Raw genomic sequence first — 17,642 nt, 5'->3', positions numbered from 1 at the left:
TGCCATGTAATAACATCTCCTCTGTTTCACGGCTGCATCAGAAACAACCACTGGACCTAAAACGTGGAGTGTTGGATTACATAACCCGCAAAGTAAAACCAACACCATGCATAACTGCCACTTCCTTACAGCTTTTCATTCCTGAAAATGGCTTTGCAGTTGAAAACATGATAAGTATTTGCATATATTACTGGAGTGAATACTTAAAAAAAATGGATGGATGGATGGATGGATGGATGGATGGATGGATGGATGGATGGATGGATGGATGGATGGATGGATGGATGGATGGATGGATGGGATGGATGGATGGATGATGGATGGATGGATGGATGGATGGATGGATGGATGGATGGATGGATGGATGGATGGATGGATGGATGGATGGATGGATGGATGGATGGATGGATGGCAATAATGTGTCTAAGATGTATCATTGTGTTAAATTGGGCTTCAATTGAAAACGCCTCAGATAACCCAGAAAGTCGCCGTCAGGTGTTTCAAAGAACAGAAGATAATCCTGAGAAGGCCTGGAGAGCTGCCAGATTGCACAGGAACATCTGAACTGACTAGGAAAAAGACAGCAAACAAGTCGTTCTTGTGTGGCGAAGGGTTGTGCAGCCCTGAGCTTTCCTTCTTTCCACCATGTGAAACGGATGTTGTTCCTTGGCCATTTCCTCACGATAAGCCTCCGATGCCTTCCTGCTCCGTTTGGTTCACACACAGAAGCAGAAACACACGACTGTGCATGCACACCGAGGACACAACATAAGCAGGAAAAAACCAAGCCTTAGATGACATCACTGCCTAGCCAGCAACAAGGAGTCCTGGTCACTTTAGCTCCTCAGTAGGGATAGGAAATGACTCACTTCACTGCAAAAACACAAAATCCTACCAAGTATTTTTGGTCTAGTTTCAACTGCAAATATCTTATGACACTTGAAATAAGACAACACTAATACAAGTAACTTCAGTTAGATATATGAGCTTGTTTTAAGTCAATAAGTCCTATACTTACCTTCCTAAGTATAGGAAGGTAACTTCCTATACTTGACTTAAACAAAACATGAGCTAAACAAAACATGTTAATTTTTTGCACAAAAATCTTTCTTAGAGAATGAGATTTTAATCTGCTCAGGTTATTTTGTTCTCTCTTCAGGCTGAGATGTTTTAACAAGCTGCTGCTGGCCACACACAACAGATGTGCAATTAAGCCACCATACATCTTTGAAAAGCACAAGTACAACCTCCTGCACAAATAACAAGAATTCAGCAAGTGGCTTCCAGATAGTAAGACAACAACAACCACCCACTGTACAGCAGTAAAATCAGCAAACCAACCATGCTGTAGCTCCAATTGGGTTGCGAGGTGACGAGCTGTTGCTAGGGATTGCTAGGTGACAGGCAGGCTGATTGGTATTTGAAAAGTTTTTGAAATGGCTAATTTTCCAAACACCAATAAACATTAATTCATTGCCAAAAATTGTGTGGGTGGTTTTTCACCAGGCAAGTAGAAAAACATGCAAAATGTGAATTTTGCATAATAGGTCCCCTTTAATATTAACACAGTCAGAAGACTATGTTTGAAAAGATTTTTCCCATGTTATAAGCAGAAAGTGACATGGCTTGTTTTATCTAGTTAAAATAAGCCGAAAGTTACTTTAACTTAGTTTTGTCTTATTTCAAGTGTACTAGGACATTTTTACTAGAAACTAGACCAAAATACTTGGTAATATTTAGTTTTTTTTTGCAGTGTTCAGTCACTGCTTAATTTATATTTGAATTAGTTTCCCCAATTAAGTATTTTTAATATTTGCCTGAGGTTGAACTAGGTTTAATGCATGGATCTAGAATTGATTGATTTTAAATGCAAAGTCTCTAAAGTTACCTGGCACACAGGAGCATTCGTAGCTGGTTTCTCCCCTCTGGATGCAGGTGCCTCCATTCAGGCAGGGCGACGGGTTGCAGGGCAGGTAGCGGCTCTCGCAGTGCTTCCCCGTGAACTCCGGAGGACACTGGCACCTGTAGCCACCGACCTCGTTGATGCACAGCCCGCCATTTTTGCAGCGTGGCGAGATGGTGTCACACTCGTTGATGTCTTGGTTGCAGGTTTGTCCGAAGAAGAACGGGGTGCATGTGCAGATGAAGGTGGAATCGACGGAAGAGCAATGGCCGTTGGCACATGGGTTGGAGGCACACGGGTCGGCTGTCGCACAATCTTTACCTGAGGTCGCGGGGAAATTGTATCCAGTCTTAGCTGTGAGTGATGAGCTTGTTACAACAGAGGTCTGGTCTCTTACCTGTCCATCCAGGTGGGCAGCGGCACCTGTACCTCTGTAGGCCATCTGGCTCACAGGTGCCTCCGTTGCGGCACGGCGAGCTAAGGCAGGCGATATTGATGGGTGTCATGCAGCGGCGGTCTGCGTAGCCCGTTCTGCAGGTGCAGTTGAAATCCACCGTGTTTCCCTTGGAGAAGGCCCGACACGTGCCTCCATTCATACATGGCGTGTTGTTGCATGGATCATGAAACTGGCACCTGCTCCCCACGTATCCATCTCGGCATCTGGACATACGCAGCGAGTGTGGTCAGCAACAACAATGATTTATAAGAGTTTGAAAACAGGGTGGGTTATGATTGTATTGTTGGACTCAAGCCGAATCATGACTCAGAACTTGAAACTGAAAAGTCAGCCATGTTAAAATGTGGTAATGCTAAAGGACATAACTTCATCAGATGTGTCTGACTTTAGATGCTCAAGATGTAATGCAAATCAGCCTGTCACAAAAAAGCAACAAATCAATTATAAATTCAAACAAACTCAATAATTTCTATTTGCATGATTTATCGTTTTTCTCTTTTCTCTTTCTATTTCTACCAAAAACTGGATGACAGCAGACTTCAGTCTGGTGGTTCAGTCTCAAGCAACGATTTGTCGATTGATAAGGTTAGATCAGATTACATTTCTTGTCATCATACGTTATTTTTTGCAAGATCAATATCGCAGTTCCACTTTTACAAACAAACAATCAAAACACAAAACTACACGGAAAGCTGAACTGGCAGTTCTAACAATCTATAGGAAAACACTAATTTTTCCAACTCATTAATTAATTAAGTCATTTATTAATGACTTGCATCTCTAGTTTGAATAACAAATGGACAGAAAACATCCTGTCCGGCAGCATCAGTCCAATGAGATGTAGAAGAAATTTAGAAAATCAACTCATTTGTGAAAAACAACTCACAACTTCTGTAGGTCAGCAAATGTCTAACTTTTCTTTAAATAATTTCATCATTACATTAGCAAAAGAAAAATACTCCACTATCTTTATCCACCCAATCAAGACTAATGCCTCAAACAAGCAAATATCCTTCACTTTGTGAGCAACTGCATTTATAAATTGGTGACTGGAGCAGAAACGATCCAGCAGCACATCCATGAGAACCTCTGCTTTAAAAGACGCATCCGCCTCTCTGCTGTCGCTCCCAGCGAACAATGTGTCGAGGCTGTAAAACTGGGAGAGGAGGGGAGCGGGACAAACTCCTGTGATGTTTCTCACAGGTTGTGTCTGAGTCATAAACGTCACGCGGACCCCAGCGAACAAATGCCTACAGAGAGAGGAGCCTCAGATCACACAGACACATTCACACATTCACAATTACAATGAGGGGAGCCGAGGGCTCGTCCCCAGAGGATGCACACGGCTCAACAAAAGGGCCACACACCTAAAGTCTGAGTGAACAGCGGCGCACACACACCACAGGATAATACACAGGAACTTTGCACAGTTGCATGCATCTTATTGTCATTCAGTTCAATTCTTATAATTACATGCAAATCCATGGATATCAGTTCTGTTTTCAACCAGCCACAATCCTCTAGTCTTGACCTTGGAGGTTTTTCTGGTTTCAACAAAGCAGATCTGCCAGCAAGTCTCAATCATTACAAACATAACACAAAAAAAACTACGGTATTTCAGATCTTCTGCCAAATTTTTCTGTTTCAAAAGCTGACACAGGAGAGAATCAGCCATCTTGGCACCATCCAGCATCTCCCAGGGATGAAAAGTGCTCATTTTGACCTTTTGTCAGCACTCATTCATCCTGAGGACAAGGCTTTGCCACAGTGTCTGAGCTGAGAGCCAACATTATGGCAACTTCAAAGCGCTATACCACCACCTCGCTGCTCTTATTCCTTCCTCCGCTGAGAGGATTTGCTCCAGCATCAAATAGGGAATGAAAAAATGTCACTCTTCAGGAAAGAAGAGTGAATTTCTTATTCTGTAGTGTCATTTTGTGTTTTTATCCCAGTAAACTACAAAACCTTACCAAGTATTTTTGGTTTAGTTTGTCGTGCAAAGATCTCAGTTCACCTGAAATGAGATAAAACTAACTTAAAAGTAACTTTTCAGCAAGATGTAGAGGCTTGTTCTAAGTAAAAAATTCTTTAATATTGATGAAAAAGTTATTGTTCTATTGGCAGATAAATAAACTTATAATATGGGAAACACTTTGCAAAACAACAATGTAGAAGTACTCAAACATTGCATTAAAGTAAAAGTACAAATTAATAAGCAAAGTAAACAAATACTTGCTTTTAAAAATACTTACAGTGACAAAAGTACATGCTGAATGTATCCTGAAATGTGATATCACACTGCAAAAACACAAGTTTGTTCTATTTTCTATTGCAAATATCTTTGATCACTTGAATTAAGACAAAACTGACAAGTTTTCAGCAAAATGCAGGAGTTTGTTTTAAGTCAATCAATGTTTAATATCGAAGAAAAATTATTAGTTCCACTGGAAAATTAATTCACATAAAATGTGGGAGAAATGTCTTGCTGTATAGGTGAAACAGTCTGCATGTGGAACTGGTCATTTTTCATCAACATTCAGGAATGACTGACTTAAAACAAGGTCCTACATCTTGCTGAAAAGTTTCACTAGAAACTAAACCAAAATACTTGCTAAGATTTTATATTTTTGCAGTTATTGTGCTTTGCAATGAACCAGCAAATGAGAATGAAGATGGAAGTTAGCCACATGTTCATGTTTATTAATAAATACAAATGTCTTTTGACTTTTTAATATATTTCTGAAGCACCATTTTTTTCTAACAGTGTAGCGAGTTCAGCCTCTTGCAGACACAATATCATGAAGGAAACATCCTGTCCGGCGGCCTTCCCACGACATCAAAACCCAAAGTCCCTCTGAAATACCTGACTAAACCCGGCAAGGCTGTTAGCCCTGAGGGGCTGGCAGGACGCGTCCCCAAACATTCCCAGGGCGTCCAGCACCTTTGTGTGTGTGGGGGTCGAGCTGTGGCCCCTCTGTGGGGACAGTTGTGTGTTTACACAGGGTCCCCCTCTCAGGGGATTACGCAGCCTTCGGACTGTGACAAGGAAAAGAAAACATCACATGCTCGGCTCAATGCAACATAAACAGTAGCAGCCAGCGATGGCCAGTCATCAAGCAGAGATCGAAACGTGGGACCTTGTCTGGCTGTCGTGTTATTGGTGTCAACAAGAAGATCAAAGGGGAAGCCGAATCTGAGTCCAATGTAATCAAAGAAAACAATTATGGAGGCGAAAGGCATCTGAGAACAACAAACCAAAAATATGCTGTACACAAAGCCCTGTAACTGTGATAAATTCTGCTGGAGGATAAACTGTACCAGAAGTTATTGAGATAAACCAGGGAGGTCAAACTCATTTTGTAAATTTGAATGTTGTTAAAGGGCCGGTTGACCAATAATGTAGTTGTTTGATTCAGCATTGTTTCAGTAAGTGTTTCTTATAATTAAATAATATTGAACGTCTTTGGTCAGTCCAGCCAGGAGTTTATGATTGTTTTTGTGTTTTTTTAAAATCAAAATCACAGATTTTTTGGTGCTAATTTAGAAATATTTGTAAGGAATATTTGCACTAATGTATGATGTTAAATGTGACTTTATTAATTATTAGCTTGACATCAAGCTAATCAAGTGAGGCTGAGACAGCAGTCTCTTTTTGGCCAATTTTGAGAAAACTTGCAGAAAAAAAAAAAAAAAAAAACAGAAAAAATGTGGGGATCTGTTGATTTTGTGTTGTTTTTATGTGAACTACAAACTGATTGCAGATTTGCGAAAAAACTAGAGGGATTTATTAGTGTAATTTGGAGTCTCAGAGGGCCACATAAAAAGCTAAAGTGGGCCAGATTTGGCCCCCGGGACTCGAGTTTGACCCATCTGCAATAAACAAAATTATGGTTCTTTTGAGACCATTTTGAAGTAACATAATGGTAATGGAACAGAAACACAAGAACAAATTTCCAAAGAGCAATAATTTTATAATTATATTTTGTGGTCCTATTGTGATAAAAAATGATCGTTATCACAAACATCTTTATTAAGATTTTTAGTTTTCTTGGTGCCACCAACACAAATGCTGTCCTTGAAAAATGTTCTTCAGGACGACGCCTAAAGAAGTTTGAGTTATAGCAAAAAATGCACAAATGTCATCATAGTTTCAAATTCAGTAAAGATAACATATCCAATAATTGTTGAACATTAATGCAAATGTATCAAGATAAATAAAAAATGATTATAAGAATTTTTCAAAAATAAATGATAAACAATACGATAAATCCCCACCGCTCGCCAGTAATAATTTTTCCTTAATTACATTTAAAATGTCTCCATCTGTATCAACCCCAATATTCACCTTGAATTGCAGTTTGGGGGCCGCAAAAAAGTCAGTAAAAGGTCCACAAATGGCCCAGAGGCTGCAATTTGGACACCCTTGCTCTAATACAATCAGCAACATGTCAAATTCTTCCACATATCAAGTGTCATGAAGAACAGTAGAGGCATGTGTGCTACATATCTGAGGCGGGGGGTCGGTCCGGTTAAACTGCAGCGGTGGCGGGTGCTTGAGTCGTGAGGCGCCACACGAGCTTGCTGGAAAAAGGCCGCAGGGAGCAGGTGCGCATGTTAATGAGGAGACAGCAGCTGCTGCCCCGGCCAGCCGCCCTCCACAACCTCCCCGTCCCCTTCGTCTCCCATATCTGTCTCCTTCCTGCATCCTACTGCCTCTATGTGCACTAAACATCCTAATAAACTCAAAAAGATCATTTTATTACACTTCTTATATCAAATAAGGAATGAATTCAAGCTGGGACCTTCAATGTAGAGAGGGTATTTGAATGGCCGCCCTCTTTCGTATGTTCTTCTCAGCAAAACGAGGAACAAGAGAAGAGGGAGCATAAGTGGGTCCATTGCCAACCCCCCAACTCCCCATTCAACGCTCGCTCCGTATTCAGCTGTTACACCTCCTCTTTCCTCTCGTTTCCCTCTTCTTTCTTCTCCCAGTGTCTCAGAAAAATCTTTCTATGAAACGTCCTCTGTTCCTGAACTGGCCCGCGCTGCTGGTTTCACTTCCTCTCTTAAAGTCCGAACAGTTGCTGGCATCCAATCCTTCATCTCTGTGCACCTTCCTTCCCGCCAAAACCAGTTTGCTCCACTCTTGTCAAACCGCCTCTTTTCAGTGCTGAGACATCACATTCAGATTTATAACTGATGCTAAATGCCCTCCTCAGACTTTCCTCCAAGTGACTCCGAATAGATCCTGCACTTTTCTTTAAGTGTTTGGGGCCAAGAGCAAGAGAAACCAAAGCTGAAAATCCAAAACACACACAAACAGCGGGAGAAACAAAGAGTCTGGAAGAAAGGCAACTGGAACGGGCTCGGTAGGGCTCTCAAAAGGAGAAAGGGGAAGCTGGTTGAGAAGGAATTTTTACTCTAAAGAGTCTCCTGGCCTGATTTTTAACCTCAATAGAAACTCGTGAGCAGCTGCACATCGTGTTTCCTGAAGAAGAAAAAACATCTTAGAGGCTTTGAAACTTTACAAAACAGCAGTGGTGAAGTACTCAAACACTTTAATTCAGTCAAAGTACAACAAAAAACGTAAACAAATATGTGCTTTTAAAAATAATTATAGTATTGAAAGTAAAAGTACTTGCGCAGTATCACATGACAAAAAGAGAAGATCTAAAGTATTTTTGGTTTAGTTTCTAGTGTGAAATGGAAATAAGCCAGATGGTTAATTTCCAACTCTGGTCTAATTGGCAGTTTGATGTTAAAGCACAATAGCTGCAAAAACATCAAAGTTTGGCTAATATTTTGGTCTATTTGGTCAGTAGTGTTGAGCTATTTTAATGAACAAACCTGTAGTTAATACATGTTTTTATTGTGTTAACTCTTTGTGACACAGTTCACACTGTGCATCAGTTTCATTTTGTTTCAAGAAACATCATTAATTCCTAGTGTTAAATGTTCATTAGAAATTAAAGTTTATTGATTTTGAGAGGCTGTAAGTAAACCCTGAATTATTATATCATTATACTCCTTGAAAATGGTCTCATAACAACATTATTGTTTATCGCAATAACTTCTAGAATAATTCATCATCCAGCTAAATTTGCTAATGTGACCAGCCTAAACACATTATAGAAATGTAAAATGGAGTGAAGTAAAGGTTGAAAATACCCACAAATAAATCAACTTAAAGTATAGATACATAAAAAAATTTACTTAAGTGCTGAAATGCTGTAGTTGTACTGTAAAACAGCCGAAAGTCTCGCACAAGGCCGAGAAGACAAACAGAAAGACATCGCACCCTCAGGTTGATGGAAGCTCTATGCAAACAAGCTCCAGCTGAGGGGCTAACAGTCAGTCAACTGCAGCACACGCTGTGCAAAGAATGCTAACAGTTTGCTCTTTAACCTGGCAAAAACTTGTAAAAAAAAAAAAAAGAAAAAACACACTTGGCTCCAAACAGCTTTCAAAGACATAAAATCAACTGCTTCCAGAAGGTCTTAGAGGTGAACAAGATACAAGATATTCAGACTTCTTTATTGAGTGCTTTCTGTGTTCACAGCAAACAGAGCAAAGCAGCTGCTTCAACAAGAGAAATCTGGTGGCCTGCGCAGCCAGATAATCTCAACAGCAGCAGGTAAAAGTAAATAAAAAAGACATGAAAAGACAGGCACAAATCAGAAGCTGAGCAAATATCAGGTGTTTGGGCGGTGTAATGTAACTGCAGGACAGCAGTGGAGCTATCTCCGCGGTAAGGACGATACTGTTATTATCTCCTCTGTCATCCCTGAACCCGGCTGCTGTCATTGTTCTCCACGCTCACTTCTCTTCTTCACATGCTCCCGCGGTAGCCCGTGGCAACAGGTGTGCGCCGCCACGGACGGGACACACGAGAGCGCCGGGGCGGCGGCTCGAGCCTGCAGCAGATGTTGTGGTGACATCTGACCCTGGGCCTGGCGTCACTCTTTAAGGGGTTTTCCTGGCTACCGGGCCAATCTGCCATCTGCCATCTTTCTGAGGTCACACGCAGATGGAGAGATGTAATAAGTGGGCTGCACATGTGCACTGTACACAAATAAAAGCTCAGAGTGAGTACACAGATTCAGGCAGCTGCATCGCTTTGGATGCTTTTTAAGAGGCTTAGTGAATTAGGTTGTCTATTTATTTAATTATTGTGACATGTAAAGCTCTGTGGGACACAAAGTCTGTGTCTGGTTACATGTATATATTCCCTAATTTTATTAATAACTGTTGAAATGTGACTAACACTCAGGCAACACTAACAAATTTCTAAGTTAAAGCGAAAACATATCCAGTTGAAACAAACTTATTTAATCTGTCTTGTAATTTAGATTTTTATTTGGATTATTACAATACGAAATGACTGAATATACAGAATAATTTGTCCAACTAAAGGAAAAGATTTGGGCAGGAGATGTGCCAAAGAATGAGTCTGGCCAGACATGAACGAGGAAGGCCGCTGTTTTACTGGAACATTTCTTAAACATTCAACCCAACAAGATACAATTACTTCATTGTTTGTCTTTGGGTTTTCTCACACATATACCTGGTCTGTTTTCTGTAATTCTCCAGTTTTCTCATTGGTGTAATTACATCTTAACAGGTTGCCAAAACAGGTTTCACAAAGGAACGCTTTCAAAACTGCTCTTTTCTGCAGTCATGGTGGTCCCAAGATTTAAAGAGCTTTCACTAAAATGTTAGGTTGTTTCCACAACTTGTAGTCCAAACTCGGTTCTACTGGGAACCACAATTGTAACATTTGTAACATTTTCAGCAGGAGAGATTCACTTTCTCACTGCACTATGTCAAACAATCCAAACTAATTGAAAAACCTGTTCCCCTCCTTGCCTGTGGTGGCGCTGAACCAAGAACCACTGAAGGAAACATCGCAAAACAATCTAACTAAGACACAGACTGCAACTTCCTTCATCACAAAATCTAAACAGAAATGAAGTGGCGTGAGAATTTAGTGGTTGTAGGATTTCTCTTTTGTCTTTGGTAAAAGACCACAAGCCATTTCTTAATCTAGCGTTAAACTATTGTGGTTGTTTTGGTTGTATTTACCCAAAATACCGACGTTATAGTCCACATCCTGCATTTGGTGCCGTCTACAGTTCACTAATAGAAAGATAAGATTTTCTTATCTGTTTGGAAATTAGGCCGTACAGCCTCATGTCAATACTCTGTTTTTTATGTCTCACATTGGCTGTGATTTAAACACCCGGCGTTTTTTTTCTTTGATGTCTCAGGTGTCTTCATCTGGGAGTCAAACTGGGTTAGTGGACCATGTTTGTACCTCTGACTTCCCTTCTCTTCATCCTGTCTGTCCCCCATCACCGCCACACTACTTCTCATTTCCTGGCCGTTTGCTTCTGTGCTTCGGCTAAGTCCTCTTTAGTCTTGTCTGATCTGTTTTAAAAGCTTCGCCCAAGGGGAGAGGGGCCTCTTCTCCCTGTTTTTCTCCCCTTTTCCTGCCCTCTCTTGTGCTTTCCCAGCAGTGTGTATCGTGGCTCACCAGAGTGTCAACTTTACCACCACAAGAGAAGAAAGTTAGATTTAGCAGCAATCACACAAATTGACTCTATTGGGATAAAAATAGCTTGCTGAGCAGAACTAATTCTGTTGGAAAATCCTTGACTGTTTTTAGGGGAACTGAATTTACCACTGAATCCCTTCTGGCCACAGAAATTACAGGACTCTCCAGATCTTGCCCTCTCCTTATGTTCATCACTTTTTTCCTTCCTCTGTAATCGTACAGGAGAGCTGACCTGGCCGGCCCACATCTGGCAGCCTTCATTAGTGACGCTGCGAATCTCGGAGCAAAACGGGATGCAGCCCATGGGAAAGAAGGAGCTCCCCCCAGGGACCAAACACTTAGCCTGTGTGTGTGATTAAGTGTTTTTTGAGAGTCACAGTCGCACTAATGACGGCAGCCACAGCCTGTTTCACGAGGCTGGGAACCACTTATAGGCCTTCCGGAAGTCTAAAGGTGACACTGAACCCTCGAGTTGTTAATGTATGTGTTGAAGAGAAAATCCCATCTTTTCTTCCTGTCTCTGCGAAATGATTCAATTTTTTTCCCAGTGGATATCCATTAAAGTTGCAGCTAAGGATTACTATAGTAATCAAGTTTTCTACTGATTATTCTGATGATTAATCGAATAAAAAAATTGGCAGATTTTTTATTTAACTTATTGTTGTTTAATGTTATTTGGCACATTAAAAATACATAACAATAGCTAATAAATAATTACATTTTGTTTTAAATAAGGATTTTATTATCTATAATGCAACAACATAGCATTCTTTTAGTGCATGCTTGACAATTTGTAGCAAATACATCTGCAGCTAAAACATCCTCCAATTATCAAAACATGAAAAGCTCAGACCTTTCTGTTTGACTAACATCAATACTATGTAGAGCTGATCTGTTGATTTATTTTTCAAATAATTAATCAACAGATCAACAGTGTATTATGTAATACATACATTACAAACAAAATGTGCATTTTGGCTTATTTACTGCTCTGAGTATGTTGCTATTTCAACAACATACTTTTGGGTCTGTATATTCCAGTTAACGATTATTCAATTACTAAATTAGTTGACAATTTTGTCAATAATTCATTAATCCGATTAATTGTTTCAGCCCTAATATACATCTATTTATTTATTAGTAGATATTTATATATCTATACCTGTTTACCAGTTATCCACATCTGTTGTTGTTACTTTAATGGTGAGGAAACTTTACTCATTCAATACAATCTGTCATTTAGGGCAGTCCCAGATTAGAGATCATGTTTTGTAGAGCTATTCTTAATGCGAGTAAAAACTCTAATCCTAAATAACATTATGCGTTGTAATTAGGGATGCACTGATTTATTTTTATTTTTTTCATAGATCTGTGATTGTCCAACACTTGTGAAGCCGATCTTATTACCCACTGAGCTTATCTGCCTCGGCAAAGGTCTGAAAATCAGCCACTGTCCTCTTTTACCCTGCCGTGAAAGTTTTGACTGACAGACCCAAAAAGGTCGTGTCTGCACATTCACAGTCAATAATAGTCACCCCATTGCTGCCAGCTCTGCAACTTTGCTATATTTAGCAACATTTCAGACAAAACAATCAGCATTGTCCAAAATCTTAAAGATCGGTAATTGCTGATTGGCCAGAAAACTGCAATCGTTGAACCCCTAGTAGTAACTGGGGTGGTACTACCGGTCTCTTCCTGTAGTTTCTCAAGTTTTCTAATATGTTTTCTGTCTGAAGTATAACAGTTAAATTAAGCTCATTTCAAAATGTTCTCACAGTCACAGTGGACTCGGTTTGATTCTGGAACAAAATCCAAACATTTGTTACATTTTCAGCTGGTGCGCTTTACTTTCACACTGCACTGTGTCAAATGATCCAAATGAATTGAAAAACCTGTTTCCCCACTCACCTGTGGGGGCGCTGCAGCAAGAACTACTGAAAGAAATTACACAAAACCTGAAAAGAAGACACTGAGTATGACTTCCTTCTTCAAGAAAGGTATACAAAATTAAAGTGGCATCAGATTTTAGTGGTCGTAGGATTTGTCTGTGGTAAAAGACCAAGAGTCATTTTTCCCTTTACGCAAGACACAAGCGTTTGTTTAGGTTGTATTTACTCAGAATGCCCTGTACTAAAGTCCTAAACTAGAGTTCAGTTAAAAAGGTCTAAACAGATGGGTGTGAATGCACCCTTGAGCAATGTGCTTGTCGTCTGGATCGTTAATCTCATGTATAATCGTGGAGGAGATTGTAAAATCCTGATTTATTGATGCCATCCTGTAAAATTACAATTATTGTTTAATTTACAATTGATTTTCATAAAAGCCCATCTCGTCCCTTTCTCCTAAGTATTCAGAAAATGACTTGTGTCCGGTAGTGAGAGTGACTAAAAGCTAAAAAACATCTGGCGGACATCATCAATCTGTTTTGTGTGGAGCTCAATGGGCAAAAACCACAAGTAATCATGGGTATTAAGGAGCACACTGCTGTCTGGGTGAGTGGATGGCCTACAAGCAGGTGGTCTGGGATGAGGAAAATAATAGAAAAGAGGAAGTGTGGCACAGAGTACCTTTGTTTCTCAAACACACTTATGCAGACTGTCAGTAACTCCAAACAGAGTTTATGTGATTTGTCTTGGCATATATGCCAAACACAAAGGGTCAAATATCTCTGCGCAGAGGATCCCTACCACCAAGTCGCTTCTTTCGGCCAGAAAACTCCTCTCAACAGCCAGAGGGAATCTAACACTGGCGACGGCGGCCATATAAAAGCCTGCACTATGTGCTTCTGCTTGTGTGATGATATGATCAGATACGGCACCTTTTCTTCCCTCAGGCCACTTCGAGGCTGCTTCCTGACTCTGAATAGGAGCGCAAAGGGGGGAGCGCAGGACGTGAAGGGGAGTTAAGATAGACTCATCTGACTGCAGCAAACAGAGGTGCCATTGAAGAATGCTCAGAACTGGAGAGACAAGGGCTCACTTTCATTGAGGTAAATGAATACTGTAGCAGGGACACATACCAGTGAGGAATTAATGGCTCAGATTGTTATCGGAGGCATCATTTGCTCAAACCCCTAAAAAGTCAACAGGTTTCAGCAGCAAAATTTAAGCCCTCAGGTTTTTAAACCCTTAATGGCTGCTGTTCTACTTCACACCTCAAATCCCACCTTATAATTCTAAAAAAAAGAGGAAGAAATATGACTGCTAAACGCTCCTGCAGCAACAGGAGTTTGAACTATGTTACTTAAGGATTCATTTACCTAAAATTTAATAAATAATTTCTTTTTTTGTTGAAATCTTTATCTTGTGTCAAATTAGTGACTTCCTCCAAAAAACCTTCCAAGACTTTCCATGCATGACAACTTAAATGATAGGTGCAAACAGATGCTTTCAACAATCAGGTCAACTGAGGTGAGTCTTACACAACTGAGAACTCCAGCGTCTGCTTAGGTCACATTTGCATAAAGTAGTTTGCAGAGTCCTAACATTGGCTCATTTTTTTAGTAAGGTTTTATAAAGTTTTCCTGTAGACTGGATATTTTTTCACGCACTAAATTTTTCACATTTTCACTTTAACTTATGAATTATCCAGCAGTAGAAAGTCTACTAGATTCCCCTAGGGATACACCAGTGTACTGTCGCAACACAAAAGGCAATTTAAGAGAGAACCAGTGTTACATAGGCTAGCACTTGCAAAGCAGCCAATTCGTTCAGTTGGTGCTCATTATATCACCAAGAACAGTTAAAACTATCCCAGATTCAAAGATAAGGAAAATAAAAATGTGTTTTCACATTCAGGTGCAGGTACGAGACATACAATTGCTGAAAAAAAGACAAAATCAACATAAAAACTTTGGAAACAGGATATATTATTGATTAAATAACTATAAATTCTTAACAAAATAAGGATATTAAAGGTGGGTAATAACTTTTTCAGTTTTGTACTAATGTACAAAATGTGAAACAACCTACAAGCTTTGGTTTTCAAGCACCAAATCAGTCCCATAAGCACCAGTTCACGTCACTCTGCAATCAACACAGTGCCAAAGAAGGTATGTGATCCCTCAACCGCATCCTTCCTCGCCCTACATCGAGTCGGCCCGATATCTCTCATCTCCCTGGGCAGAAAGAAGCTCTGCCCTGAACCGCTTTGATTTGGATCATCCATTGTACTTCTGGAATCTGCAAGATATTATTTCTGGTCTGGACTGCTTCAGCTCAGTTCCCGCCTTCAAAAGGCATCACTGAATGGCTGATTAATATGAAAGCAGCTCTTTGGCTTGTTAGTCAATAATCTTTGAGAAAATGTCAAGGGACAAATTATCAACAGCTAAAATAATCAAAATATCCAAACTTTGAAAATCCTTTAACTGATCATTCATTGCCACAATAACAACCATCACAAGAAGAGCGTAACACTGAAATACACAATCACTCACTTGGCCTTGTGTGCCCGCTCAAATCCGACCCAATGTCCATCTCCGTGTATAATTGGAGACGTCTGAGGAGTGGGACAGTGCAGGGGCACAATGATGGCTTTGTGGGCCACTGGGAAGGTGGGGTGTGTGTGTGAGGGTGTGTGTGTGAGAGTGTGTGTGTGAGGGTGTGTGTGTGAGCGACGAGTGAATACATGACCGGGCCAAATTAAGATGTGGCAGGGGGCCAAGATGACTGCCCACTTGTTGCTGTCCGAAGCTTTGACCCGGTCGGCACAATCACTCAGCAGGGAAGGAACCTGACTGCTGCTGCTCATACCAATGTGGCCATTTATACAAGAAAGCAAAAGAAGGTTTGGGTTTACACTTAAACTTTAAAAAATACAAATCTAGACACTTTTTCTCCACTTTTTAATGGGTTATAAAGCGTCAAGCCATCTGTCTTGGGCAATCACAGAGAGTGAGCACTGAGGGCTTTTGAGGAGGGGACAAACTCCCAAGAGAAGGGTGTGTGGGGGGGTGGCAAAAGGACGGGGTTTGAGGGTCTCTCTGGGAAGCCTCTCCCAGATTAGTCACACAGAATTAATCGCAGAGCAGAACAATGGTCGCCGAGCTTCTGGCAAACCCAGCTGTCGCTCCGTCAAAGAAAAGAAAAACAAGATTTAGGGCCGGAGAGGAGTTTGGCTGGAGAGACGACAGAATGCGGTGGCAGTAACACATACCCAAACACAGTATCTCACGGTGACCCCCTGCCCTCATCAGAGTCCACCACTCATTTCACTCTACATCCTCTGACCATTTGCCACCCAGAAATAGCTCCAGCAGTGTGAGCGCACACCGCTTCATCTCCTTCACATGCAAACCCCAAAACCTCTGAGTCATTTCAGACTCCACAATCCCACATTCCAGCTCTTCTGTGCAGGCATTCGTCAGAACTTGCACATTCAGAAGGCAGATGTGGACGACAAACTTACTTGCACTCTCCATTGCCATCTGGAGTTGCTTCACACCTCCCCTGGTTCAAACAAGACTCTGTGGGCATGGAGCATCTCAGACCTGCAAAAGAAACATTTTAACACATGTGTAGTCTGCAAAACATCCTGAGTTTACTTTTAAAAGGCAGAGTTTTGAGCTAAAGTAGCAGAAAAAACAATGGAAGATTAACTTCTCACACAAATATTTGAAAATGCCCCAGTAATGCTTCTTAAATGTGACGTTTACCTGCGACATCTACTACTAGTTTCGCATCAGCATGCTCTAAAACGCAGCTTGACAGAAGTTGAAAAATATCAGTAACACAGCAATGCAACTGCAACAAAACACTGTAAGTCCAAACCGCAGGCAGAAGCTTCTATTCACACACTAGTGAGGAAAAAAAAGCTTTTAGTTTCTGCTGGATAAATGAGAAACAGCTGCCTGAACTGACCCAGCAGAGGTGAGTTTAGGAAAAGTTATTAATATCAATAAGACAAGTGCAACATGCCACATTAGTGAATTAATCGGCGCCTGTTCAGGAAGTTGCAGAAAGTTTCCCAGGTTCAGATTATTATTCCGGAGTTACAACAAAACTACACTTTCCCAAATATATTTGGAGGCATTAACGAACCCAAAGCTCCCCGTCACTCACCTCGTGTTACTCCTATCAGCGACAACAGGAAAGTTAGTTTCACTAACAGAAAAATATGCATTCCTTCTGGTTTGAAAAGATTATCCAAATCCACGTGGGTTTTTTCATAGATCCAATATTATGTCTTCCTCCTTGACAGGGAAAAAACAAGCCCAAGAGTATATCCACAGAGAGCTGGAGGGGGGGAAAGTGAAGCAGACACCCGGCATGAGACGTTGTCACTTCAAGTCCCGAGTTGGAAATGATTTGAGGGACGAAAAGTCTCCATCCGCTGCTCTCCGCGCTGAAGGGGCGTTTTTCCTCCACACCGACAAGCTAACAATCACACAGTTGTTCCCCAGACAGGCACAAGCTGTGCAGCTTGATGAAGAGATAGCAGAGTTTGTTTTTTGTGTCCCCCAGCGGTTTTCCCACGTAGTAAATGCTTAATTAGGTGACACAAAGCTCTTCCTCAAGATGCTAGCTGCTGAGATGCTAGCTCAGGAAAGATGCTAAATGAAAATGTAAACGACAAGTTAGGCTCTACATAAATGTTTTATATCAGAGGAAGTCAAAGTTTACTCAAGTACTTTTGTAATCATTTAAAATAATGTTGGCTATCTGATATTTTTTAATTTAGGACACTGTTAAATTTTGCAAATCGTGTTTTTTTTTATCATTTAAGCC

General features: G+C 40.7%; 1 protein-coding gene across 2 annotated transcripts in view; it reads right to left on the bottom strand.

Moving 5' to 3' along the window:
* Positions 1-17,413, bottom strand: part of LOC129365701 (neurogenic locus notch homolog protein 1-like) — a 48,428-nt gene extending 31,015 nt beyond the window's left edge. For both annotated transcript variants that reach the window (XM_055039074.1, XM_055039075.1), the window contains exons 1-4: positions 16,977-17,413; positions 16,324-16,405; positions 2,301-2,563; positions 1,889-2,224 (exon numbers count right to left, since the gene is read on the bottom strand). In XM_055039074.1, coding sequence (XP_054895049.1) covers positions 1,889-2,224; positions 2,301-2,563; positions 16,324-16,405; positions 16,977-17,037 — 742 coding nt within the window. In that variant the 5' untranslated portion in view covers positions 17,038-17,413. The remainder of the gene's footprint in view (positions 1-1,888; positions 2,225-2,300; positions 2,564-16,323; positions 16,406-16,976) is intronic.
* Between the last annotated feature and the right edge of the window lie 229 nt (positions 17,414-17,642).

The sequence above is a fragment of the Poeciliopsis prolifica genome, unplaced genomic scaffold, assembly GCF_027474105.1.
Source record: "Poeciliopsis prolifica strain line A6 unplaced genomic scaffold, Auburn_PproV2 SCAFFOLD014, whole genome shotgun sequence".
In the NCBI taxonomy this organism is placed as follows: domain Eukaryota; kingdom Metazoa; phylum Chordata; class Actinopteri; order Cyprinodontiformes; family Poeciliidae; genus Poeciliopsis; species Poeciliopsis prolifica.
Note: the sequence above shows the minus strand (reverse complement) of the source record. Positions and strands in the feature narration are given on the sequence as shown.